At 45.0% G+C, this 27860-nt stretch overlaps 1 protein-coding gene across 9 annotated transcripts; it reads left to right on the top strand.

The window, feature by feature from the left end:
- The first annotated feature begins 1121 nt into the window (after nucleotides 1–1121).
- Nucleotides 1122–27860, top strand: STAU1 (staufen double-stranded RNA binding protein 1). Of its 9 annotated transcripts, XM_074553915.1 has the most exons (16): nucleotides 1127–1280; nucleotides 5597–5663; nucleotides 9322–9598; nucleotides 10386–10510; nucleotides 11247–11403; nucleotides 12295–12433; nucleotides 13122–13287; nucleotides 17828–17926; nucleotides 19267–19497; nucleotides 20050–20193; nucleotides 21244–21390; nucleotides 22183–22255; nucleotides 23608–23975; nucleotides 24708–24830; nucleotides 26138–26223; nucleotides 26877–27860. In XM_074553915.1, exons 3-16 carry the CDS (start codon nucleotides 9406–9408, stop codon nucleotides 26962–26964), a joined length of 2139 nt encoding a protein of 712 aa, XP_074410016.1. In that variant the 5' UTR covers nucleotides 1127–1280; nucleotides 5597–5663; nucleotides 9322–9405; the 3' UTR covers nucleotides 26965–27860. The 9 variants fall into 9 exon arrangements, with proteins under 9 accessions (XP_074410020.1, XP_074410017.1, XP_074410018.1 ...); XM_074553919.1 differs by lacking the exon at nucleotides 5597–5663 and having other exon boundaries at nucleotides 1122–1280; nucleotides 19285–19497; nucleotides 23656–23975; XM_074553916.1 differs by lacking the exon at nucleotides 5597–5663 and having other exon boundaries at nucleotides 1122–1280; nucleotides 19285–19497.

Genomic DNA, 27860 nt, shown 5'->3' with positions numbered 1-27860 from the left:
GGGCTCCTGCTCGCGGCTCTTGGAGTGAGCCGGTGATGCCTGAGCCTGTGTTCTCAGGGGGCACCCGGCTGCCAGGCCGGGCTTTGGGAGGCACAGCTCCAGTCCCGGGTGTGCTCCTGCCAGCTGTGTGCAGCTGTGGGTGCTGCAGGTGTGCTCTGCCAGCTGTGTGCAGCTGTGGGTGCTGCAGGTGTGCTCCTGCCAGCTGTGTGCAGCTGCGGGTGCTGCAGGTGTGCTCCTGCCAGCTGTGTGCAGCTGTGCACCCGGGTGTGCTCTGCCAGCTGTGCGCAGCTGTGGGTGCTGCAGGTGTGCTCCTGCCAGCTGTGTGCAGCTGTGCACCCGGGTGTGCTCTGCCAGCTGTGTGCAGCTGTGGGTGCTGCAGGTGTGCTCCTGCCAGCTGTGTGCAGCTGCGGGTGCTGCAGGTGTGCTCCTGCCAGCTGTGTGCAGCTGTGCACCCGGGTGTGCTCTGCCAGCTGTGTGCAGCTGTGGGTGCTGCAGCTGTGCTCCTGCCAGCTGTGTGCAGCTGTGGGTGCTGCAGGTGTGCTCCTGCAGCTGTGTGCAGCTGTGCTCCCGGGGTTGGAGCCTGCTCGGCCGCGTCTGTCCGCGGGCTCCGGCAGCTTTACCGGGACTACTTGGAATTACTTGTGGGTCTTTCTCACCCGTGGTTTGAAATGTGAGGATTTGGTTAAATGCTCATCAGTGAGTGCGTTGGTGACATCCGCGCTCCTTCTTGCGCTGGCCGGGCTGGGTGACAGCCCCGGCAGCGGCTCGCCCGCTCGCCTCGCGTTTCTTTTCCCGGAATGCAGAGATGCGAGGAAAACAGTGTGACGGAGCGCGGCCGCTCTCCGTGCGGGCACGGGAACGGCCGGAACCGGAACGGATGGGGCCGGGACGGACGGGGCGGGGCCGGAAGTGACGGCAGATGCAGAGGCACGGCTCGACTCCCGGCCCCGCGCAGGGCACGCCGGGAGTTGTAGTTTCTCGCTCTGCAGCTCGCGCGGAGCACGCTGGGACTCGTAGTCATCGCGGAGGAGGCGGTGCTCCCGGCAAGCCTGCGCGTCTATTGGCCAGGAGCGCGGTGAGGGGCGGGGTCTCTGGGGGCTCGCTCGCTTTCGATTGGCTGTGCGGAGGCCCGGCCCCCTACGCGGTGCCGTCAGTTCCGGCGGGCCGCACCGCCCCGCTCATTCTCTTTGGTGTTTGCCCTGTGCCGCCCCGCCGGTCCCACCCGGCCCATGGACTGAGCGACCCCCGCCCGCCCCGGCCCGGAGCCGAGCCCAGCGCAGGTGAGGGGGCGCGGGCGGCCCGGGCCTGGCGGGGCCAAGGGCGGGGGGCGACGGGGCCTGGCGGGCCCGCGCCGGGCCGGAGCCGAGGCCGGGGCCGGGGCCGGGGCCGTGGGGAGGGGGTGGCCCGGTACCCCCTGCGCGTCCGGGGCTCGCCCTGTGCCCCTTCCCGGCCTGGGGCACATCCCGCGCACGGCCGGGCTGTGCCCGCTCCTGCGGTGCCGGGAGACCGCCCCGGCGGAGAGCGGGGAGCGGGGACCGGACCGCGATGGGCCCGGCACTGGCGCCCGCAGCCCCGACCTGCGGGGAAGTGTCGGGGCTGACGGCGCTGCCGCCGCCCCGGGCGGGCCGTGACAGCGGCGCTCCGCGCCTCCCGCAACCGTGGCAGCGCGCCCGGGGGCGGGGGGTGCTCGCTGCCCCCTGCCCGCCGTCCCCGGCGCGGCTCCGGGGCGGCAGCGGCCGTTCCTGGCGCAGGGGCCGGGGCAGCGGAGCCCGTTCTGGTGCCGGGCCCCGGGACGCGCTGCGGCCGTGCCCGCCGAGCGCCCAGAGCCCAGCATCCTCCCGGGCCGAGGCGGCGGAACCGGAGTGCCGAGCCGGGGCCGGGACCGCCGCGGGGACAGCGCCAGCCCCTCCGGGCACGGCTGGACGGGCGAGCCCGGCTTTCCCCGCGCTCCCACCGGGGCTCGCAGCCGGCGCTCTCCAGGATCCCTTCTCCCTGTTTTTCCCGCGGCGTAAAGCAACAAGTCCCGTGTAAGGCTTCCCCTGCCGCTGGCTGGCTGCGGGCAGCGCAGCTTGGGGTGTCTGTCCGGGCGTGCTGGACCTGGAAGTGCCAGAGCATTTGTATGATGTATTCATCTGCTCGGTATTGTTGTTGTTGCTTTTCCAGCAGGTTTAGGGCAAACCTAGGAGGAGCATCCTTTGGAATGTCAATGAAGGCTAGGTGTGTGTATATATATGCATATATATACACATATATCAGTGAATTAAAATATCTGAATGAAGTCTGTGGGTCTGCTTTTGGAATGGTAAATTTATAAAATCTAGTTTCTTCTAACTAGAACGTGCAAGTATACTGCACAGTTCCCTTGCTCCAAGTGGAGGCAATGTTTTGAGTTTGTTTTTTTAATACTAGTGGACATGAAAATTTGAGTTCTGATTATGAAGCTATGGCTGCATTGTAATAAAGTGATTTCTGCTTTGTCTGTTGATTATTTCATACATGCAACAAATGTGTGTTCTGACTTACAGAGATTCACTCAAGGTGTGTCACGTCTTGATGAGAATGTAAAAAGCCCAGGGGCTGAATCTTTTACTATATTTTCTATTTTCCAAAGTTGTATCACAAACTTATTTCCAAGCTGTTCTAAAAGGATGCATGCAAGAAACAATTCCATTTTATGTTGTTATTTTAAGCAGCCACTCTGTTCAGAGTTTTTCATAATATCATGAATCATTTTTGCACTATCAGTAAAGTTAGTCAAAATGTGTTTTGTGGCAAAATTATTCATAGGTTGAAATAAATTTGAGGTGATATGACTGTACAAAGTCAGAGCAAAACTGGAAATTGCATTGTGCCTTTCAGATCTTCCTGAAGAACAGCAGCTTTATTTTGGAGAGAAAAGAACATTCCCAAAGCCCTTTTCCTGGCTCCCTTGGCCAGGCTCCTTGCCAGGGTTGGTTATTTCACTCGAGGTGCTGCAGATGCCCCAGGGCAGTGCAGGAGCTCCGGGCACGCTGGCTCTCAGCAGTGTCTGTGGGTTCTGTGACCTGTTCTACTGCCGGGGGGAAAAAGCCAAAACCCGTGGACTGTTTTGTCACAACACTAATTGAGCTAGAAGTATCAGTTAGGCGTTTATTGATTATATCACTTCCTGGTTTATCAATTTCCTTTGTTTGGAGCTGTCTGGTTTATGTGTATGTTTGGTAGGTCCCTCTTTTCATTCAGCTGTTACTTTGAAGTTTTAGCTTTTCTTCTCTTATCAATCATTCGTATCTTGGCTCCCAGACTACTTTGCATAACATTTAGTTTTTGTACCCTTACCAAAAAGGGCAGCATCTTTTTCCTACGGTGTTACTTTTGGGAAGGACCCTGTCTTGCTGAAATGTTGCAGAAGATTTATCTAAGAAGAAAACATTGTTCAGCCAATATTTTACATTTTGTGCAGATAGCCTTAATTCTGTAAATTTAGTCATTGTTTATCAATTTATAGTGAGACTTTGCAGTTGTAAATAGATGATGTTAAACACTGTTGCAGCAGCTTGAGAATTTTATGCTGTATGTTACAAAGCTCCCATAATGTGGGTTTTTCAAAGGTATTTTAGGTAACAGTATCTCAACAAATCTCCTAGAGTTTGTGGATATTTATTTTTGGTGCCTCAGAATAGCTGATGGTTGTATGTGGCATTTGTCGTGCTTCAGGTGCCGGTGGAGCAGAGGGCAGTGTGTGCCCAGGGTGGGAGTGGGGCGCGGCCGGTTCCTAGCAGGGTGTCAGGAGCTGCAGCCCCGCGGGGCCGCCCCGGCTGCGGAGCAGGCGCCTCCCTGGGCAGCCTGTGGCGGGACCCCGTGCCTGCTGTGCTGCCAGCCCGGTGTCCCTGGGCCGGGGGCGCGGGGCTGTGAGCGGGGCTGGCACTGCAGCCCCAGAGGCAGCTGTGCCCCGCGGGCCGCCCCCACGGTGTGACAGGTGTGACAGGACACACCTGTGCCGCCACAGCAGGGCACTTCAGGGTGGCTGCCAGCAATGGTTTTCTTGATGCGTTTTAAGCCTGTTGCCTGTCGTCCTGTCACTTTAGCCATAAAGAACGCATTGTTCTTTTCCACTCCAGAATCCTTTCAAATAGGTGAGCTGCTGGTTCTCAGCCCCCAGCCAGCCCTCTCCTCTTCAGAACGCACAAGTTCAGGTCCTTTAGCAGTTTTCCCGTAGGTTATGTTTCTCTGAAGGGAGTGTTTTGGGCTTTTCCTCCTTTGCTTCTGCCTGGAGCCTGGTCCCCAGTGGGCGCAGGGCTCCAGCTGAGGGCTCAGTGTGTGAGTGCAGAGCAAGACTAGTGCAGCCCTCGCTCGGGCTGGTTCTTGCTGCTGCATCTCAGCATGGGGAGGGCTTTTGCTGAAGCAGCCTGGCGGCATCAGCTTGTGCTAGGAAGTGCTGTTGGTTGTAACTCTTCTCCACTCTGCTGGTGCCCGTCAGTGGTGTCTGTGCCACGGTGACCAGCGGGCAGTGTCTGCACAGCCCCTTGGGCTTGTTCTGCTGAGGTGGAGGGGTTCATTCTTGGCAGGGCTACCAGGAATGGCTGGGGGAGAAAATTCTCTTGTCTTTATGCAACTTGGTCTTGACCCTGCCTGCAAACATGATGCATTTCCTTGTTTTTCAGATGCTTAGTTTAGCCTCCAGAAAACCCTGTAGAAGAGGAGTTGAGCTGAGTGTAATCCTCTTGTGTTCCCTCTTCACTCTGCTGTTGGTAAACACCAGGTGTGCTGCCAGCCTGGTTCAGGCTCTGCATCCTCCTTGGTCCCAGCAGCAGAACTGCTCACAGTCCTGGGAGTCGGCCTAAGAGTTTGAAATGCCTGTCTGAAGTAAATTCAGGAGCTCTGTCCACTTCTAACCCGGATCAAGATTGGGCTCTCCCCCATTTTGTTGCTGGGAATGATGTTGCTGGCATCTGCACGCAGTTGGCTTAGGCATGGAAAAGAAGGATTAAACACTTTGTGCTATATTTGTAAGCAGAATAAAATAGGTTTTGATTTCCATTTAGAGCAGTCCATGCAGTGACAGGTTTCATATGCAGCACTGAGATAATTTTGTTCTGAAATGGTTTTAGCCTATTTGTGAGTGAAATCTCTAGATGGGAAATGTAGTCAAAAGGTAGAATTTTTATCATTTTCTGTGATTTGTAACTACCAGAGTATCTCAGTTTGTGGCTTGCTTTTGGTTTGGCTTTGTGAATGAAGGTCTAAGTCTAATTTTGGGAGCTGATCTCTAGGGCTCTTAGGAAGAACTTCATTACAGAAAGAAAACCTCACTACAGAAGGAAAATTGATAAGTGACTCCTGTAATTCTGCAAATAGCACTATTGTGAGATTCCAGTGCTTGGGTGAGAAACATCACTTGGGGCAGGGAAAAGAGCAAGGAAGATTCTTGGATCAGGTTGGAAATTCTTCTTGGAAAAGCAGCTGAGTTGAGCAGTTTGTCAGTGGTAATGGAAGGGTCATACAAGTCCTCGTGATCAAATAGATGAGGCAAACTCAGTGCAGGGTGAGAGATTCTCCAGACAAGATATTTTTGTGCCTTTAGGAAGCAAAATGCTAACTCTGTTTTTTCTTTTAGGCATTCTCCATCATAAATATCCTATTTAGAACTAAACACAAATCTTCACTTTCTGGATCTCCTAAAGGTACTGGAAACTTACTTAAAACATTAAAGTTTCTTACCTTTCTATTTGCATCATATTAAAAAATGAGAAGTTGTGGTAAAATATGATTATCCATAGGAAGTGTTTGATTTTTGTTTGGTCCTCTGTCTTCTACTTGCAACTCCCGTGTGAATTATAACACAAAAAGTCCCCAAGAAAACTTTAATCTAAAAATGCTACATTCTTCTACATATGAAGATCTTAATTTATTTTTGGCTGAGTGGACTGACCATGCTCACATATTGGTTCATTTCTTTGGTTACCCCTAGTGACACCTGAACTTTGCGTTTTAATGTGTTCAAAATTTCTGGGAATGTTCTAGGCATTGATCCACCAAAAGAAAATAAAAATCTGAAAGCAGGTGCTGAGCAGTCCTCTGTCACCTGGAGATCCATGAAGTTCAGCATTGCCCGCAGGTGGCTGAGTTGTTTGAGGGAAGCCACCCGGGGCGGGGATCGCCTTCTAGAGCAACGCTGTTGTGGTGACCCTGCAAACCTCTTGTACGAGGCAGCGAAAAGGAACTGTGGGAAAGGAGCAGTTCTGTAATTAGCTGCTGGCTCGGGTTGTGTGAGTAAAACATTTGTTCTTTCGAACAAGAAAGACATTTGGATATCTTGGATATCTGAGTGGGCTTTAGTTCTAGCAATGCCTTGAGTATTGAGTAGGGATCACTTGCACCAGGAGGTGCAAGTCTTGAAAAGTTTGAAGTATCTAACCTCTGATTTACATGGAAAAATGCTCTGAAATTCTGGCATCGTTGTTCCTCTGTCCACTGAAACAGCCTTTATGACTTGTTAGTTTCAACTTTCTCAATTATGGTGCTTTTTTCTTGGATAGTTAGAATTTTAGCCTGTTATAGGGTAAAGAGCATATTTGTTTGTAAAAGCACTGTAAACCCTTTGGGAATCCCCAAATAACTTATAGTTAAATGTGCAGTGATGGACAGTGAGTTCTTTTACCTGAATGAAATACTTCCCACAAATGAACTAAAGCACTGTCACCTGCACAGGTAGCTGTGAATGCCAGCACAAATTGCAGTTTGTTCTGTCAGGCTGTTTTTGGAAGGTGCTCGTCTCAGGTGTGAGATGTGCCTGGAGTCGCCAGCGGTGTCTGTGCTGGGGAGAGCTGCTGGGAGCTCCTGGGCCGGGCAGAGAGCCAGGGTTCTGCCCTGCTCCTCGCTGCCCTCAGCACCGCTCTGCTCCTCGCTGCCCTCAGCACTGCCCTGCTCCTCGCTGCCCTCAGCACCGCTCTGCTCCTCGCTGCCCTCAGCACCGCCCTGCTCCTCCCTGCCCTCAGCTCTGCCCTGCTCCTCGCTGCCCTCAGCACCGCTCTGCTCCTCGCTGCCCTCAGCACTGCCCTGCTCCTCGCTGCCCTCAGCACCGCTCTGCTCCTCGCTGCCCTCAGCACCGCCCTGCCCTGCTCCTCGCTGCCCTCAGCACCGCTCTGCTCCTCCCTGCCCTCAGCTCTGCCCTGCTCCTCCCTGCCCTCAGCACCGCTCTGCTCTGCTCCTCCCTGCCCTCAGCACCGCTCTGCTCTGCTCCTCCCTGCCCTCAGCACTGCCCTGCTCCTCGCTGCCCTCAGCACCGCTCTGCTCCGTCCCGGGCACTCGCCGGCTCCCTCACACCGCGCCGCGGCTGCCATGGCAAAGCTAGGCCTTGCTGTGAGAGCAAACTGCTTGTACAAGTGTTCTGAAAACAATATCAGGCTTCCTTTCCAGCATGATTTCAGACATACTGATGTTTCTGACATCAAAATAACTTTTGCTGTTGTCCTCTTAAAACGGGTGGCTGAAAACTGTAACTTCAGTTCCTTAGAAAGACATTGCATTTCAGCAGGAAAGGAGCGTGAGTGTTTGCTTTTCTCATTGCAAGATTTCATTGCGTTTCTTTGTCTGCAAGACTTTGGTATAGTCTTTGCCAGGCAATTACTATTGTTGTGTTATGTCTGAAAATTTTCAGTGATTCTAGTGATCCTCTTGGGAAAGAAATATAGTGATTGTAAAGTTATTGCCCTGGAGTCTTTTTCTAAATACTTTTCTTCTTTGTCTTACAGTTTCTTAGGTGTCCTTTAGAGAGATTCTCTAATGGCACTCTCACGGTTTCAATGCACCCCATGTGTAACTGCTGCAAATTCAGTAGTCAGATATAGGATTTGTTATGAGTATAATCTGCATACGTCTCTACTGGACTAATGAGACCTGAACTGTTTTTGCTCTCTAGTAAAAACAAAGTTATCCAGGTGGTAGTATGATAAGTCTGACATGTTTATGATGTTTTTTTCCGAAGTAAAAATACTCCAGATGGTAGATTTGGTGGTGTATCTGTTGTTTCCCAGTACTTTCTTACCTCTTATTTAATAGATAATTAAATCTTTCTGTCCATGAATGTATTAATCTAGGTTCTCCTTTTAGGCTTGTTTTGTCAGTAACTAGCTAAAAACTTCCCTCTGACTCATTGCTGCTCCTCTCACATTTGGAAATCCATTCACAGGTTCAGAATTTGAAGCTCACAGGGCACTAGTGGAGTTGGGTTGCTGCTAATAGCCCCCTGGTGGTAGCTAGGGCACTGATTTCTCCTTTTCGCCTAGGAGTTAGGAAAGAATAAACCTTTGTTTGCTGCCCTAATCAGATCTGTAGGTGACTGATGTGTGTGTGCATGCTTGAGTGCCTTGGTGTGTAAAATGGATTTACTTGGCTGTAAAATGTATTTTTAATAAATAAATTGATACGTGGCTTGTAAGTGGATATGGACAGCTGACCTGTTTGTGTCTATTTAGGTTCCACTGGCTGAACATGAAGATAATTTTGTGTCCATGTGGTAGAGAAATCTAATACTAATTTGTCAGCACAGGGAAGATCTGTCACAGCACTGCACACGGGCTGGGGCACCGCTGCGCTCCCAGGGGGTTTCAATGGCATAGGTGCCCATGAGCACTTCCTACACTTGCTTATAGTGCTGCAGAGCCAAGTGACTCTGAAGTGATGCTTGAACTGTGACTGAGGCCCTGGCTTAAATCGAATTAGCCTTCAGGATACATGTAGCTGATACAGTTTGTGAACTCTTACACACCTGCTTTTCCCAGCCAGAGCTGCTTCAGCATTTCCTGCTGGACTCCAGCTTTTCCCCCTCATCAGCAGCTTGGCATTCTTGATGATCTTGAAACTCTATGATATAATAATAAAGGATGTATTCTCTAGATAGTTTTTTCATAAAGGCTGCATTTATTTCTTGCCCTCCAAGTGAAAAAGTTTAACTTCAAGTGGTAGAATGCATGAAATGTAACTTGTCCGTGGAAGTTGCTCTTTGTTCCGTGTATAACCAGTGGCTCTGGGTGTAAGTAACAGGATTTGCTTCCTAAGTGGATTCACTTGTGGGGAAAGGAGATGGACAGTAATGAACAGGCATAAACAAAGCTTCTGTACTACTCTTCTGTGAATGAAAGAAGTGTGAAACACGATGGGGCGTACGGCTGGAACTGTGCTGTGCAAACTGATGTGTGAGCTGACTAACTGGACAAAGTGGGAACAATGACTGCTTGGTTGAACACTTTTTCCCTTTTCACTGATGGAGGAATTATTTCAGTAGGTTGTTAGAGAATGCTAAATATTTAGTATAATCTATTTTTCATCTTTACATTTTAGGTCAGCAATTTGGCTTCCAAAATTGGAGTTTGTCTGCGTTCAAAGCTGTTTGCCTACAGTAATCTGCTCTGGTTGGAAGTGAACATGTCTCAAGTTCAGATTCAGAATCCTTCTGCTGCCCTTGCAGGGAGCCAAATACTGAATAAAAACCCATCTCTTTCACAGCCTTTGAGTATTCCTTCTACTACCAGTTCTTTGCCCTCTGAAAATGCAGGCAGACCTATCCAGAACTCTGCTTTGCCCTCTGCTTCAGTTACATCCACCAATGCAGCTGCAGGTAAGATAGAGGGTCAGTAACTATATCTTTTTAATGCTTATGGTTTGGCATGATGTGTTCCTGATGTCTTGCACCTACATGTAATTTAAAGTAATATTTATCCAACTGCAGTAGTTCCCTATGGAATGAAATCTGTTGGAGACAGGTAGGAGCATACTTTTACATAAAGTTCCAGCAATTAATTGATATGTTTGTAATAGTGAAGAATATTTAAGTTGTATTAAATTTTTGAAACATTACTATCAGTCTTTTCTACCAGTAGTGTGTTTTAAATATGAAAAAATGTTGTTTGAAATAGTTTGTTTAATTCTGTTATCTTTAGTTCTTTTATGACCAGTTTAATGATAAATATATTATGCTATCAAAATGCAACAGAACAAATAAAAGGTAATAAAAATAGCTAATTGGGGAAAAATAGGAGACAAGAAATAAAATTAACGGAGTTTTTGAAATTATTCAAAGCAAGGGATAATGAGGAAGACTTGGAAGATTTGTTCCTTGACACATACTAGATGAGATGTGAGCTGTTTGCAGGAGTCTTCTAGCTTCATGCTTCAGGCTTGTGTTAGAACCGTGAATTTAATGATGGTGCTTTTTAGGCATGAGCATTGCTAGGAAAACCCAAAGTTCAATAGATTGTTACCAGTTTTGGCCAGTGAGCAAAGCTGTCTATTCTAGCATTGCAGACAACTAGATGCTAAGCCACTGAGATTTCTTTTTTTAATTAAAATTTGTAGTAAAGTTCACAGTTATCAGTTCATTTATCAGATATTACGTAACCTTTCAGCTCCTTCAAACATGGCAAACCCCAAAGAGAAAACCCCCATGTGTCTTGTGAATGAATTAGCCCGTTTCAACAAGATTCAGCCCGAGTATAAGCTTCTGAGTGAGCAAGGTCCAGCTCATTCTAAGGTAAATGTTCATACCAGTTTCTTACTGCTGCTGCTCCTCTCCTTCACCTTCAGGAGCGGGAAGGCAATGTGTGGGATTTTGGTGCAAGATAATCCAGAGCAGTGGAGAGGAAAGGGAAGCCCCCCACAGAATCAGTGGTAGGGAAGTGTGAAGCTGGTACCTGGGAAGTAAAAAGTTGAGGTCCAAAAAATGTCTCATGAGCTTCAAGGTGTGAAGGAGTTGACATTTACAAAAAGTATTGGAATAACATTCAGAACATCTGTACAATTGTGTTTCATTGATCTGTGGGCATGTAGAAGCTTTTATGGTACATTGTGAACTTAGCTTTGTTCAAACTGATGAAAAATGTCTTAAATAAACCTTTTAGAGGATTAAAGCCAGAATGGAGTTAAGTGTTACAGAGAAGGGTGAGTTTCCAGTCTGCTGTTCAGTGACATGGGCACAGCAGCTCTCCTGGGGCTGTCACCTCTCCCTACGCTGCTTTGAGTGTTTATTCTGTCAGATCTCATGCAGGGTACTTGCCAGCTACAATTGTTGTGAAATTCTTAGTTCAGTAATCAGGAAAATCCTGTTGATGTCCAAAGTGATGGAAGTCTGGGGATGACATGGGAGTTATGGATTACTGTATTCTCAACTTGTGCATCACTGAAAGACTCATTGTTTTCTATAAGAGAGTCTGATAAACTACATAAATTCTGAAGAAGCCTTTTACAAAATACCTGTTTGTGGTTTTGAGGTGTTTACAGTGCAGCTGACTCTTGGGGACCAGCATTGGGAAGCTGAAGGAACTAGTATTAAAAAAGCGCAACATGCAGCAGCCGCCAAAGCTTTGGAAGGGACAAAATTCCCTAAACCTACGGCTCGTCCATCTCGGAGTGAAGGCAAGAATCCAGGTATATGCCACAACAAACTGATTTAAAATAATCATACATAGAGAGAATACACCTTTCTGCTTTTGGTATGTATTGAAGTTGTATAAAGATGAATTAAAACTGTGATTCTGCCTGTTTAACAATGGCAATTGTCAGCTAGCAAGTACTTATTTTGTCTGTGCATCTGTTCCGTAGGTCATTTTCTTTTGGCAATTATTTTACACCAGACCTCTTGTACTGGATTACAGCTGATTTCTGAGCCAGTGAGACTTGTGGTAGAAAAATGACACTTACTGAGTGTTCTTTCTCCAGTCAGAATTGACTAGGAGTCAGTTCTTCATGCCCACAATACCAGAGAGAAATGTTTTAGCCCTCAGTAGCAATTTACCTGCCTTTTGACAAAGCCAGTTGCAATTTGAAAATGAAGAGTCATAGAAACCCCTCTAGGTCACTGAGGACAGAGAAATGTTTGATCATTTGCAGTAAGCAGGAGACACAGAAGGGATGTAGCATGTCTGGTAACTTAAAAGTGTATTTGGAGAAATTTCTTCACTGCAGAAAATTCTTCTTCTGCACTTTGTTAGATATACTGTAAGCATAGGTAAATTAGCAGCTTCAGAAATTAAAAGCTAAATGATAGAACCCTCCAAAACACATCCAATAAAAGCTCCCAGCAAATTCACTTTTTTGTAACAGGATTTCTCACAACTCTACGAGGCCACTTTCATGTGCATCATATAGACTTATTCTCTTTTTGTTCATTAGCAGTTCTGTTTGGAATTCAGTCATTTAAGATGCTGCATGTGGCAAAAGTTGAGCTCATTTTTCCCTGCTGTGAGCTAGCAATAAGAGTTTAAGTTGTCTCAGTTCCTTGTGACAGGTGGACAACCCTTTCTATTCCTTTTTCTGTAGACAGTGTAACCCCCACAGTGGAGTTGAATGCCCTTTGCATGAAGTTGGGGAAGAAGCCCATGTACAAACCCATCGACCCTTACACGGGGATGAGATCCACCTACAGCTACACCATGCGAGGTGGCACCTACCCCCCACGGTAGGTGTTGGCTCGGGTGCAGCCCCCGAGCACCCCGGCCTCGCTGCTGCCTCTGGGCGCTGCCCGTGTCCCCTGCCAGGGACGCTCCCTCCTGAGGCAGCAGCTTTGGAGAACTCCACCCACCAGTATCTCTAACTTGCCTTATTTCCACTGCTTTATTTCTTTGGGGTGGGGCAAGGCAGCTGGACTGAAAGTTGAAGTGTTTTTGAGAGTATTCAGGTACAGCCAGCTTCATGGAGCAAGTAGCTAAATATATAGATAGCTAAGTATTAGGTAAATATTTCTTGCATTTCCTTTCTGTGTAAAAGCAAAAGTGAAGAAAACAGATTGATGCTGCTTCTTCTGAAACTATTTAAATTAAAGTTGCAGTTTAAAGAATTTTATGTAGGTGTAGGAACTTAAAATTCAAAACTTCCTAGATTGCGAAGTCCGTAGAAGTGCGGTCATGTTCTCTTGGTGTAGCACTTGGTCAGAAATGTGTTCTTGTTGTAAAGCAAGGAATGTCAATATTTATTTCAAAGGTTGCTCACTAAATTCTTTTAGACTCCAAATCAAAATTTAGTTTTTTAAAACTAGTGCTTCAGGGCTGGTGTGGTTACTGATATCCAAGAGATTGACCCACATCTGACTTAGGTGTCTGTTTGCTTTGTAGGGCAAGTCATTTGCTTATTCCCCGCTCTCTTTGCAGGTACTTTTACCCATTTCCTGTTGGGCCTTTACTTTATCAAGTGGAGCTTTCAATTGGAGGGCAGCAGTTTCATGGGAAGGGAAGAACAAGACAAGCTGCTAAGCATGATGCAGCTGCTAAAGCTCTGAAAGTTCTGCAGAATGAGCCCTTGCCTGAGAAACCAGAGGTGGGAATTAATCTTAAGTGTTGTAAGCATAAATTGCTAGAATAAACTGGGATATTTTTTTCCTTGTTGAGGAGACAGTTGGGAAATCTAATTCTGTGTAGCAGTGGTGACTTACTTGTGTCAATAGAAACACTTTGATGTAAAAGCATAAATTTCTATGGAACTACCATTTTCCCCGATGAAGTTATGTTAATTTTTTTACTGTCATATTTTTCCACAGCAATGCTGTAGACCTCTGTCAGATATGAGCACTGGAAGCATAGATAGGAATTAATATCTTACCAGGTACAGATCATACACAAACTTCTGAAGAAGTGCATAAATGGGCAACATAAAACTCAGGCATGGATTTACTTCCTATGACAAATTCCTGCATGATTTTGGAAAGTACCACTGAAGTTCTAGAAGAGCAGGAAATGCATAGAAATAGTAGACTCAAACACACATTTGATAGGAATATAAGAAGTCAATTTTTATCCCTTCATATACTTACGGCTGCCCAGCACTTTCCATTCAATACCATTATTGTGTTTCTCGTGCTTTTTTGTTGAGTGGCTTTAGGCAGAAGGTCTCACGGTGAGCACAGGAGTTGCTGCTGGGCTGGCTGGGAGCCTGCACCATGTCGTGTGTGTTGGCTGCTTTGGGCAAGGACAGAACTGTAACTTGCAATCTGGGGAGTGTGAGAGCTTGCTGGATATGGAGTCTGGCTGTGTGCTGAGAAAGAAGGGAAATGAAGAATTGGAGGAGAAGGTAACAAGGGGTCTCAGACTGAGAAAAAAAATCACTGAGAACTACCAGGAATGGCAGGGCAAGAGGCTTGAAGAAACATGAATCCAAGGGACATTGAGTTAAAACTTGGTGTGTGTGGGAGTGAGCATTGCCCAGGCGACTGGGCAAAAGCACTGGACCTGACAGTTCAGGGCAGAGGCTTGGGAGGCACTGATGGAGGTGCTTCAGGTAAGAGAAAGCTCTCCTGGGGGAATGCAGACTGAAAGATGGAGGGAAAAGAGCATGATGCTGGGAACAGGAGCTGGGGCTTGGGCTGAGCCCTGCCCTGAAATCTGAACTGGTGGCTGGCACAGTGTAGGCAGGGGCCAGCTGGTCATCATGCAGGAGAGGCCAAAGCAGAGCAGGATGTTCCCCTTCAGTTCTGGGAACCCCAAATTCTGGAATATTGATCTGTGACAGTGGTGCAGAACATCCCCTTTTTATGCTCACCCTTGTAACAGATGAGCTGCTCTCGTGGGCCCTTTTCCCCCTCAGGGAGCACAGACCCAGGGAGAGCAGCTCTGCAGGGCTCACATGTCACTGAATTATTCTCTGTTCACTCTTCTAGGAATGCTTCAGTACAGGTCACTTTATGAAAGTATAGAGAATTGTGGAGTTGGATAGCGTGAGGTCTTGAGAACAAACTGCAGTTGTTGTAGGATGTCTCATTCTGTGTGAGGGGTGTAAATCCAGAGGCAGAGGAAGTAAATGAGGCAAGAGACTGCAAGAAGGGAGGATTATTTTATTAATAAAACAGGACCTGAATGGTGTCTTGACCTTGAGAAAACTGCATTTGTCATTTTATTTTTCAATTTAAATTTGACTTGTCTGTAGAAGAACAGTAGGAAATACAGCTTAGAGAAAGGAGAGTGAGACTTGGAACATGGTGTGCTGGTTTATAGCAAGTACTTGGATAATCAAGTTTTCATTTAAAGTTTGGTACTTAAATTCATTGATATTTGAGGCTTTCAAGTGTTGTAGTTTTAGGAGTGTCTGAGGGAATTGTTTCTGTAGCAGCATTTCACCATAGCCAAGAGGAAGGTAGAATAAGGATGGTTGTGGTGCTGAGTGAATCCTGTTCATTCCTGCATCCAGTGAGGCAAGGGCCGGAAAGGATACAAGAGTGTGAGGTCATGAGAGGTGCTGTTAAAAATGCCTGTATACAACTGAGGCAAATGAAGATTTCAGAAGCAGACAAAATCCTGATACTTCCTAACAGTCATTTGATATTGCCAGTGATTTTTTTTAAATGTAGTTATTTTGGTGTATCCCATTTGAGTGTATTCTTATGTAAAAAATACTCTGATGTTTGAACTCATGTGTTTTAAGGGGGAGTAATTTTGTACATGTTTTTATTATTTGGGGGGATTTTTTACAAGTTTTTGTTTTTATGGAATTTTACTCTTGTTTTTTTAAGTTGGAAAATATTTGGTGCATAATAACAGTTGGGCGCAGTGATCTTAAAGATCTTTTCCAAGCTAAATGGTTCTGTGAGTCTAAGAAGAAATCATTGAGTAAAATGATTAGACTTTAAGGGAAAGAAGGACCATTTCCCACACCTTTTCAGGTGCAAATCTAGGAGCAAGTGGCATGAAAAACATGGAATAATATTGTCTCTTGGCTGGACCAAGCCCTGCCTAAGAGCTGAGCTGAGTGTTGGAGCATTGAGGGGGGCTGTGGTGGGAGAGCTCACAGGGACCTTCGGGGTGGCTGGGGTTGGATGTGCTGCTGAAGGAGCAGGTGGGTTACTGGGCATGTTCAAAGACAGATGATAAAACATTGACTTAAAGCTTAGGAAACATGGAGAGCTGGGCTTCCTAGCACGATTCTTAGGCAGGAATTCTAATTTTGCCTCAAAATTTGCTTCTGTGTTTGTTGCCAGCTCACTTGGTAAATATCAGCTGCTCTTTATACCCTTAATGTGGAAGGACAGGCTCAGAGTGATGGCTGTGGTTAGTCACTGCAGTGCTGGGCAGCAGCTCCTTGGTGTTCAGCATTTGCTCATGCATCATCTGCCTTGAAGTGTGCAGGGAAAGGGAGAGAGAGAGTGTGTATGATTATTTTTGATTTATAAAGTAAACTGATCCAGAACTCAAGTAGAGTCAATCAGTAAAATAATTGTATTCTGTTAAGGGTTATTTTGCTAATAATTCACTCTTTTTAGATAAAGGTATTGAGGAAAAGAGCCTTCATTTTGCACTGTGCACACAGATGTGGAATGCACATACATTGCAATAGAGCAGATAATTCCATTCTATTTATTTATATTCTCTTGAGATGATATTAAGTGGGAAAATTTAATCCAATAAAGAGAAGTCATAGTCATCCTCACAAAGAAAAGCATAGGAATTTGAAACTCTAGAATCTGTCTGAAATTACAAGGAGAAGAAAAGTGCTTGTAATCAAAGTAGCTGTGGCAGTGTTGGTGAGTGAGGGCAGGGACAGCCGTTTCTGGCTGTGCGCTAGGAGTTCACATGCTCCTCCGGGAATGTGCTGCTGATCCTTTGGAGCTTGGCGCCGGTGTTTGGCAGACGATGCTGGAGACCTTAGGGGGCTGTACTGGACCGGGTTTCTCGGTGTGGAGCAGAGCAGAGCTCTGGGACAGCCCCACCAGGAGCTGCCCTGCCCTGCCACAGCACCACAGGGCCAGGGCTGGGCCCAGACTCCAGCCTGGTGGACGGGGGCAGCCCAGGAGAACAGTGCGAAGTCTGATGGGACAGTGGGAGGAGTGAAAACTTGAGATTAATTTTGTCAACTTTTTTATCTGAGATAGGAAAAGCCTGTCTTAACTGGTGGGATAAAAAAATCCTTTGTGTTTTAAACTAACCTGTTAGTAGAAGACATGGGGGATGCTTGCTGCCATCCAACAAGTTTTAATCTATGAAAGCTCTCTAGCTCAGCTCCCCTGATGCTGCTCCAATAAGATACTTAAATCATTTTTATTACCTGGTTGCATAACTAGTATTGTGGCATGATATAATCAGTGATATTGTTCATCTTTATCATAATCTTTCCAATATCACTACTGGACACCTAAAATTTCTCTGTTGCTGTTGACATGCATTGGCTCACATTGGTGCCAGCATCAGTGAAGACACTTTTGGAATCCCAGTCAGAGTTTTACTGGAAATATGTAGACATGCCTGTAGGAAAGCTTGACTGGCAGTGTTGTCTCAGCAGGTTTGAGTTCTCAGAGATGGTCAGCATTTGATTTAGGGCAAGTTCCTGATAGGATGCTCTTGACATGAGAAAGCAAAGCTGTAGATGAGGCACTTACAAGGGAGCATGTGAAAAGACACGACTGTGCCAGGGGCTTGTCAGCCGTCCCTCATTCACGTTGGTCCCACTCTCAGAGTCTTTATTTTTCCTGCCCTTTCTCTTACCTGATCCTGTCTTAGTGCTTTTGGTGCAAATGTCCAATCAGTATATGAAAATTGTATTTCATAAAGGTACTTCCATTTGGAAATCAGTGCATTTAGCACTTCAATTTCATTTTCTATAAACACATTTTTAAACCTATTGGCCCTTATTCCATTTGTTCTTTCTTGTAATGAGCACATGAAAATATGAAGGTTTGAAAGCTTTTGCACATAGAACTTAATGAGCTTTTTAAGATTCAGTTCTGTAGTATGTGGGCTGCTTTTCTCCACATTCATGTAACATGACAGTAAAGGTTAGAGTATTTAAAATTTGGAGAGTTCAGTAAAGTGGTTGAATGGATAAAATTCAATTTAATAGGATCTTTATTTTAAATAGAGTATGCTTCTTTTAGGTTAACGGAAAAGAACCAGATGATGAAAATCTCAATAAATCTGAAATAAGCCAAGTTTTTGAGATTGCACTTAAAAGGAACTTGCCTGTGAATTTTGAGGTATGTTTACTTTACAAGCTCTAGATTTGTTTTTATTAGACTATTAAGGGTATGCATTAAGTTGAGTCTCTCCTAGATAACCCAAACAACTGACTTTTAACATGTCTTGTTAGTTGTGAATACACTTTAACCTTTGACAGTCACCCTGATTGTCTTGGAGTTTTTATGGTAAAGGGAAGAAAAAGGAAAAATTCACCTGTTCACAAATTCATGCCCTGAAACAATCACATGGAGTGAACAGCTACACTGTGGTTGTCTGTGCAATCTTTTTTCCAAGCTTTTTAAGAAAAGCTTATTACAGTGAAGAGCCAAAGCCCAACCCTGAATTAATGATTAGAACATGGAAGTGCAGAGTTGAGGCAAAAGAGTAGAGCTCACTCTGAAAGACACATATGGAAGTATTTGCTTAATTAAGCACTGATCTGGACTACCCATGAGTGCAGAATCTCACAAGTAGGTTTCTTTTCTTGCCATGAGGTGACCTCATGTGCGCCTGACTTTCCTTTCCCTTTGGCCTGGCTGCTTGCTGCCTCTTTGCCCCTCTTGATCATTTCAGTTATCTTAAATTAGGAGCTTCCACAGGAGCATCTCTGTTTCACTAAAATATTAATTTATCATGCTGCTTTTCTGAGCTGGCAAAGTAACATTTAATCCAACCATCTCAATTATTATAGTAAGAAAATGCCATTGTGTGTAACTAAATTGCTTCTGAAACTGTTCTATGAAATTTTGCATGAAACTTTCAATTATTGCAGATTAGCCTGAGTATCACTGGTAAAAATACACAAAGCCAATTGTGGGTGGAAGCTCTTAAAATTAATTCTTATTTCTTGACTTTATGGATATTTTGGAGTATGATGTGTTTTGAATGGAGTTAAAAGCCTAAATCTGTAGTGGGCAGCTGTCTCTTAGATGTCTTCTAGTTTCTTCAGAACTTCACAGTTCAGAAATCAGAATTTCTGGACTAAAATGCTAGATCCTAAAGAGTTGCTTTCTCTGTAATGTTTTATTGCTGTACCATGATATATTTAATGAGGTGCTGTTAACTGTGGGGAAGTACACACTGGTGAAATAGAACAGTCCTACTTTTATACTGAAACAGTAAATAAGTAAATTAAATAGGATGGGTTAATGACTTGTGTAAATACTGTTTACTGCTTGCTGCATCTGATCTTTTAAAAATATATGCTTAGTTGGGTGGGAATATGTTATTAGAATATGTTTTACTTTTTGGATTGTATGAGAATCTGAAATCTCTTTATCCTTAGTTCTTGAGAGAAGTTTGCTATAAACAATGTGCCCTGCCATTTTTAATAAGTGTTTATCACGCTTTCACTCAGTTTTTCCCTCTGAAACAGGTGACCAAGGAAAGTGGTCCTCCCCATATGAAGAGTTTTGTAACCAAGGTATCAGTTGGAGAATTTATGGGTGAAGGTGAAGGAAAGAGCAAGAAGATCTCAAAGAAAAATGCTGCAATAGCAGTCCTAGAAGAACTTAAAAAATTGCCACCCCTTCCTACAGTTGAGAAAATGAAGCCACGAATCAAAAAGAAAACAAAATCAATAGTGAAGGTAAGGGGGAAAAGATTGGAAATTTTACTGTGCAAATAATCATCAGAGAGGCTTTTCTGAGTCGGTTTAAAACACTCTTCAGCTGCTCAGCCTTTACCAGCCCTCTGGTGCAACAAATGAGCTGGTACTTTGCTCCCACTCTAATGGGGGTCTGACACCACTTTTGTAGCAGTTATCAGTAAATTCAGGATGAAAGAGAAACCTTATAAAGGAAAGAGCAGCACATAAAAATCAAGCTCTGACTTTCAAGCCTCAGACTTTACAGCTTCAGGTTTTGCTTGTACAAATTCTCCTGCAAGCTTGTCCCTCCTAATATAGCAGGATTAGAATTTGTAAAGCTATTAGCAGGGTAGGTTACATGTGGTCAAGTGTGACAGTGGAGCCAAATAAATTCAGTATTTCTCTTTGGCTGTGACAGTGTTTCATTAAGCAACTTTTATTTCAGTATTTTTAAAATCTAGAGATGAGTTAATTCAGAGGCATGCTGCATTCTGTCTGTTAAACCGAATATTCATAAAGTTTGGCTTATTTCCTAAACACTGTTCTACATAGCTGCAAACAAGTCCAGAATACGGTCAAGGAATGAATCCCATTAGCAGACTTGCCCAGATACAGCAGGCCAAGAAGGAGAAGGAGCCCGAGTACATGCTCATCACAGAACGTGGGCTGCCCAGGCGCAGGGAGTTCGTCATGCAGGTGGGTGTGATGGCACACAGTGGAGCTGTGGCTGTGACCCTGTGACCGTGGCACACAGCTGGAGCTGTGGCTGTGACCCTGTGACCGTGGCACACAGCTGGAGCTGTGGCTGTGACCCTGGCACACAGCTGGAGCTGTGGCTGTGACCCTGGCACACAGTGGAGCTGTGGCTGTGACCCTGTGACCGTGGCACACAGCTGGAGGTGTGGCTGTGACAGTGGCACACAGCTGGAGGTGTGGCTGTGACAGTGGCACACAGTGGAGCTGTGGCTGTGACAGTGGCACACAGCTGGAGCTGTGGCTGTGACAGTGGCACACAGCTGGAGGTGTGGCTGTGACCGTGGCACACAGCTGGAGCTGTGGCTGTGACAGTGGCACACAGCTGGAGCTGTGGCTGTGACCCTGTGACAGTGGCACACAGTGGAGCTGTGGCTGTGACAGTGGCACACAGCTGGAGCTGTGGCTGTGACCCTGGCACACAGTGGAGCTGTGGCTGTGACCGTGGCACACAGCTGGAGCTGTGGCTGTGACCATGGCACACAGCTGGAGCTGTGGCTGGCGCCTCATTTTTTTTTTTTCTTGTGGCAGTCAGGTTGTCAGGATGATATACAGGCTTAACAGATTTCCATGACATGATTTAACAAAATATCTAATGGGCTGCATTCACAGAAGATAAAGGTTCAAGAAAATAAAAAAAAAAAATTGCACAGGGCACCAGTAATCTATGTTGTAAGTACCTAATGTTTTAATTAACAGGAGTATTGATACTCTGCTTAGAGGTAGTAAGCTGCTTGTATTTTGTAATGTAGGATTTATTAACACTAACTTGTGTTCCCAAGGTGAGATGATGAAATACAATTCTTTGTGTGCCTTCTGTTTGGGTTTTTTGTGCTTGAAGGCCAATGATTATTGATAATAAATGACAGCTTGCTCAGAACAATGATCACTTGAACTATTTTGTGACTCATGGCATGCTGGAGACACAGATCACTAATAAGGGAATCCCAATACTACTGCTTAAGAATTGAATTTTCTTCCTCTTCTGTCCAGGTGAAAGTTGGTGTACACACAGCTGAAGGAATGGGCACGAACAAAAAGGTTGCTAAACGCCATGCAGCGGAAAATATGTTGGAAATTTTAGGTTTCAAAGTCCCTCAACCTCAGCCTCCAAAACCAGCATTAAAGACAGAAGAGAAGGTGAGTCTTGAGGAAGCAGCAGCTTGTTAATGCTGCAGCAAAGCCTGAGCTGAACAGAAGCAGCTTTGCAAGGCAGTAACAGGATAGGTAGTTCATTCTCTCTGCCCTACTCGAAAACAATTGTATTGAGGGCACTGCTCTCTGAAAAAATATTAAATATCCAGTGTTTTGGATACATTAAGCATTTGGGTTTTCAGGTAAATGAGAGTCTCATAAGACGGATAAATTAATGTATTCATGCTTTATGAAATGCCTCAGAACCTGTGATAATCGATGTGTTGGTCTTAGAAGCTTGCAGACCTGTAGGTTACAGTCCTCTGCTAGCAATGGTTTTACACAGCCTTGTCACAGTTGCAGTGAAAAGTTTGTTCCAGGTCTCTCTGAGGGAAGGAGCCTTCTGTGTTCTGCTGGTGATTCAGCAGATGCTACCAGGGAGCTCAAACAGCAAATCCAGGGTTGCTTTTCTCCTTTTCATGCATGTGCTCATTGGTGTCTGGTGTGCTCCCCTTAATGGCAGTTAAACTGGCTTTATTCTGGTATCTGGTTCTGAGGAGCTGTGTTCCTAAACTACCACTTCTCTGAGATGTGGTAGTTTTAGGCCTTCAGTGAATAAGAATCACTGAACTTCTGTTTTTTTGATAGCAATGTAGTTATTGATGTTTTAGAATAATAACTTTTTCAGTAAAATTTTGGCTGATCAGATCACCTGCATCTTGAAAACTTTAGAATTTGGGGAAAAAAAAGTTTAAAAGGGATATTGTGTGTTTGAGTTATTTTTCTTTTATTTTTAAGACCCCAGTGAAGAAACCAGGGGATGGAAGAAAAGTAACCTTCTTTGAGCCGGGCTCTGAAGAGACTTCAGCTAGTGAGTAACCTGGTGAAAGCAGCAGGGCCCAGCTGGGGGTGTCAGGTCTGTTGCCAGCCCCTTCAGCAGTGCCATCTAGCACTCTGGGATGAGCAGAGCAGTGCAGCTGCTGCCTTGCAAACCAAATGGAGTCCTTGGAAAGGTTTGGTTATTCCTCCCAAGGCCCCTGTTCCTGGCATGAAGATGAGAAAGGGTGCCAGTACTGACTGGCCAGCCTCAGGCAGAGTAGGAGAGGGAAGGAATGGCCTTGTCCAGAACCACCTCAGTCTGTGCCTGGTCTCTGATGGCTGAGAGCAGGAGCTGTGCCTGCCCGTGTTTCAGGCAGTGAATAGTTGTGATGGTCACACACAGGGTGCAGGCTGGAATCAAAACACCTCAAACCTGGCCTCCCTGTACACAGACATTGCTTTCTGGAATGTCATCTGGTGGGAGGAATGATTATGGAAAGTTTGTCTGTCACCACAGATTGCTGTTCTGGAGAGCATATTTCAGGTACTTTACATGTTTACGTATGACTTTGCTATTTAAATTATAGTAAGTTGGAATTGACATGGACTTTGGTACTGTTTCACTGCATCCAGAAGATTTTAGGTAAACTACCTAACTTCCTATTCAGATTTTGCTATTCCTGTTTTCTTCCATTTACAAATTTTGGTTTTCATCCTTAGACTTGAAACAGCTCAGTCCTGCAGAACTTCATTAATCTGTTCTGCCATAAAAATTACTCCTTTGGTTTATTTTGGTGGCACTATCTTCCCCACCTTTCTTGAGCACACCTGTGCAAGTTTCAGCCATAACTCTGTGTGAGTTCCCCTTAAAAAGCTGTTCTTATCCCTCTTTAACTTATACCATAATGTCAGGAAATTGCTGTCAATTGAATGTGGCTGGACATTTGCTGTAAATAGTCTTGCCTCTTTGTGCTAACATTCCATTTTACCTTTCCTACCTGCTTGTTCTCACCATACACAGTTTAAACTTTGTGGACTGTCACTCTCTTTACATCCTTAATGGTGGCTCTGGCCATTCTGTGATTTCTTTATTTGCTCCTACAGCTTAAATGATGGAATAGAAAATTCTGAAGGCAAAGGATATATTTAGAGTAGGGTTGCAGCTGAGGTGTCTGTGAGCTTGACTGACCTGGAGATGCTCCTCCTGGAGGTAAAGGCTCCCTTTGGCAGAAGCAGCCGTTGCACTGAGTCAGTAATTCAGTAAGAAAACTCTGTCTTGATGATGCTGAAGCTCTGACCCTCCAAAGGCTGATTGAGCCTACCAAGTTTGTTAGTATGTCGAAAGTAATTTGAAAGGAATTATTTTTTTCCAAAGTGACTTTTGGTGCCTGTGTGTGCCTGCAGGAGGACTCTCAAACAGCAGCTCTTCAGTGTGCACCTCTCTCCTCCCAGGTAATAAAGAAGATGAGTTCAGGATGCCTTATCTCAGCCATCAGCAGCTTCCTGCTGGCATTCTTCCCATGGTCCCTGAGGTTGCACAGGCTGTAGGAGCCAACCAAGGCCACCACACCAAAGAGTTCAGTCGGGCAGCTCCCAACCCCGCCAAGGCCACGGTGACGGCCATGATCGCGCGGGAGCTGCTCTACGGGGGCACCTCTCCCACTGCCGAGACCATCCTGAAGAGCAGCAGCTCCTCGGGACACTTCCCCCACGGGCCTCTGACCAGGCCCTCCGAGCAGCTGGACTATCTTTCCAACGTCCAAGGAATCCAGGTAGATGTTCAACTTCACGGCACTTCTTCCAGAGCTATTGTTCAAAAGCTTTTCGGTTCTGTTGGTGAGAGATGAGTTCTGAGCCTGCTGAAATGCATGTCACCATTTCGTTTTACCTATGACACGTGCCAAATTTTACATCTTTTTAAATTTAATTTTCAAGTGTGCATTTCTGTACCATTCTCAGCCCCAATTCACTGCTGCTCTGAGGTCTTGGAAAAACAAAAAAAAAAGGCAGCATTAAAATAAAGCAGCATTTTCTGAAAATTGTCCCAGTATAGGAAGACATTGTGGACTTGAACTTGGCTGATGTGAAATCAGATTTTTTCACTAATCTGTCATACATTAACATTTGCTGTAAGCTCTGCATTTTCTCACATTTGCTCCCTTTAATGGGAATTGCATTAAGTTCCTGTATTCATATGACAGATGAGCTCAGTGGATCAAGAAACAATACAGAAATTTGAAATGCAGTTAGCAGTGATCAGAATAAAGGGTCCAGTAACAATCATTATTAAGTAGCCACTCGCATTCAGGAGCCTTGCCAAGCTCTTTTGAGTACTAAAAAACATTGTAAGTGAGGTTAAACTTCAAATGGAGGGGCTCTACTGACTGGGAGAACAATGAGAAGAAAGGCTCAGTGTCATATATTTGCAAATAATCTGTAGCAGTTGTGATATACTTCCAGTACTTGGTTAACTGAAAAGAAGTAAATCCTTCTCTTTTCTTCAGGTTGAATACAAGGACTTTCCAAAAAATAACAAGAATGAGTTTGTATCTCTTATAAACTGTTCCTCTCAGCCACCACTGATCAGTCATGGGATTGGAAAGGATGTGGAGTCCTGCCATGACATGGTATGAACATTGCTGAAATGCTGCTCCTGAGGGGAAACCAAGGTTTTATATCACTGATGGGAGCAATTAAATGTTCTACGATTCCCTGGCTAATTTTTGTCTAATATTTCACAGGTTGTGGAAATAATGATTAATAATAACATAATGTAATCTAAATAATGCTTAATATGCTAAACATTTGATCACAGTTTTGGTGTACAAAAAGCACGTTTGCTTTGTCTTGATAGTATTTGCACAAGCCCATGACAGTAAATGCACAGAAAGGAATGTATAAACCTAACAGCTTATTTCCTTATTATATCAGAATGGGCTGATGTTTCATTGGGAATTGTGATACTTGGGCTCAGGTTCCCAGACTTGCAGTGGAAATGGAATCCCCTATGGAAGAAATGCAGTTCAGCATTGGATAGTAAAAGACACTCTAAATCTGTTCAGCTCCCTTTATAAAAAAGATTATTTTTTTTACCAGTGCCTGAAATATTTCTTTGTGAAAGAATGAGCCTGCTAAAGTGAAACCTGCAGGGGACTTTGGCTCTAAAAGACTTTAGGTGAAGCTGGTAGGATGTTCTCAGTCTGCTCCCATTCAGAGGAATTGTTCTTTTGGTCTCCAGAGGTGATCTGAGTGTGGCAGCCTGAAGGAGTCATTTGCACTATTTGAATACCCTTAGGAAAACCTGATTCTGCTGATTTTATACTAAAAACTGTTGCAGTGCTTTCCTAATGGACACTGTGAGCCCCCTCCTCAGTTCAGGGTTCGGCTGTCACTAAGGCACGTGCCAGAGTCAGGGTATGCTGGAAAGCTGCACCTGCAATTGCTCTGAATGAAGTGGGGAAAAAGAAGTCAGTTCTCAGGGGAGGTGTCTGACCTTCAGCCGTGGCACACTGGCCCTGCTAAACAGTCACGTGGGCCCCTCCTGTTTTGTAGTTTTGATTCTTGTGTAACTTGTTTTCTTTTCTGGAAAAGGACGCTGATTTTGTGTATTTTTCTGTCCTTTGTCTTAAGCTCGGCACAGTTGGAGCTGTTACTAATTTATTGTCTCTTTTCTTGCTGTTTCTAGTCCTGGTGTGTTAGTTTTCCCCCAGCGCTGAAACAAGTGCAGTGGGAATCCCCAGTCACAGCACCATCCAATTGTTCCATGAAGCACGATGAAATTCTACACCTTTGCATTTTCCACCATAACTATGGAACTTAAAAAAAATCTTTAAAAATATCGCCAAAATAAGAACATTTGTTAGGGTTGAGTGCTTTCACTAAGTTACTGAACTGTCTGGAGGCTGAATTGCTGAGTGCTCTTTTTTCTCTTTAGGCTGCATTGAATATTTTAAAGTTGCTGTCTGAGTTGGACCAACAAACCACAGAGATGCCAAGGACGGGAAATGGACCAATGTCTGTGTGAGTGGTTCCCATCCACGTCCCTTGCACTGATGCAAATTAACCCTATGAGAGTATTTAGACAAATAACATGTGAGGGGTTTGATTTGCCAGAAGGGTTGAATTGCCAAGGCCCCTTTGCCTTCCAGCAGCACCAGAGGGAGGCTGGATGGTCAATCCTGTCCCTTTCACATGTCAAAGGCAAAGCACTGAGCAGGAGTGAGTGGGTGACGCGTGCTGGCTGTGGTGTGACCCCAGCCCTGTGTGACAGCGCTGGCCTCCCTCCGCTCAGCTGCCCCTTCCCATTTCTCTGTAAGGAGCGTCACTCTGCCGTGCCTTGGGGTTCCAAGTGCTCCTCTCTCTCCTGCAATCCTGTGTGTCACAGGTAAAGGGATATACAGGGCTCAAAGCTCATTTTCAGCAGAAGCATGGAGAAGTGCAAATTATTCTCTTGGCTGGGTTTGGGAGGAGAGAAAGTTGAACCTCTCATTCAGATAATAAGCTCTCAAATTAACAGTGGTGAGATTAACAAAGTGCTAATTGATTGAAAATCAGGGCAGTTATATGGTAACAAATTGTTAAATGCACATCAAATTATTTGTATCCAATTTAAAGTATCTTATTTGTGGAAATAGCGTTTTGTCTCCTAAGTAACAGGTGTTTTCTCATTTTAGATGTGTGAAACAAGAAATGGAAAGTGACCCTCTCCTCAAACCGGCGAGCGCAAACCCTTTGGGACAAACACTGGACAGCACTGCCTGAAACAGGCTCTTGACTGAACCCAAACGTGAAAGCACCAGAGAAAATCAAATGCTTCCTCTTAATGTAACCTAACTGTTGGAGTGCTACAGTCTCTACAACCTACTGTAGTGTCTAAATCATAACTGTTGCTTTTTCTTCAAACAGTGATACATTTTTAGTTTCATTATGTTGTTTTGATTGAAATGACACTATACATTTTTCATTTAAAAGTTTCTTAATTGTATCTAGAACCATAGCACAGTTTAGAAACTTTGTCTTCTGAGACTGACATGTTACCTGTGAACTAACTTGGGAAGATCATATCCATGTATGTGGTTATTTTGGTTTTATTGGAATAGCAGCGTTTCACTGGAAACAGGCTGTGTCCCACCATTTTAAAAAGCCCCATATTTTTGCAAACCAACCCTAATTATCTAATGGTTGAATGAATTTAAACTCTTTAGGAATTTTAAACTTGGTTTGATCATTTTTGGTTAATTTCTAGTTTTCTTGAGTGTGGGGTAGGGGAACTCGAATGCAACGTGACTTTCAGTGATCTCTGAGCTGTGTTTTAGGGACTGTGTGTTGGTGGCTCACAGCTCACTACAGTACAGGATATGATCTCAATGTAGTGCATATAAAACTGCAGATTGATTTTCCTTGAGTGCTTTATACTGTTTAATTACATCTCCATGTAGGGCTGAAAAAAATACCTATGTTTATATATAACTGTGTTGCTTTTGATGTTGTGTTCTTGCGCACGGTCGGTGCGCGCTGAGGTTTGCATTGGTCCAGGTACAGCACGATAGCCGCGCGAGTTCAGTACTGCTTCCGTTCATTGTTTACGCTGGAATTTTTTCTCCCCATGGAATGTAAGTAAAACGTAGTGTTTGTCACCAATAAATGGTAATACTAAA

The sequence above is a fragment of the Zonotrichia albicollis genome, chromosome 17, assembly GCF_047830755.1.
Source record: "Zonotrichia albicollis isolate bZonAlb1 chromosome 17, bZonAlb1.hap1, whole genome shotgun sequence".
In the NCBI taxonomy this organism is placed as follows: domain Eukaryota; kingdom Metazoa; phylum Chordata; class Aves; order Passeriformes; family Passerellidae; genus Zonotrichia; species Zonotrichia albicollis.
Note: the sequence above shows the minus strand (reverse complement) of the source record. Positions and strands in the feature narration are given on the sequence as shown.

Coding starts and splice junctions, on each gene's coding strand:
- STAU1 (XM_074553914.1), top strand. CDS start 9,406: ATGTCTCAAGTTCAGATTCAGAATCCTTCTGCTGCCCTTGCAGGGAGC. Junction 10,511..11,246: donor AAGGTCCAGCTCATTCTAAG/GTAAATGTTCAT, acceptor TGTGGTTTTGAG/GTGTTTACAGTGCAGCTGAC. Junction 11,404..12,294: donor GAGTGAAGGCAAGAATCCAG/GTATATGCCACA, acceptor CTTTTTCTGTAG/ACAGTGTAACCCCCACAGTG.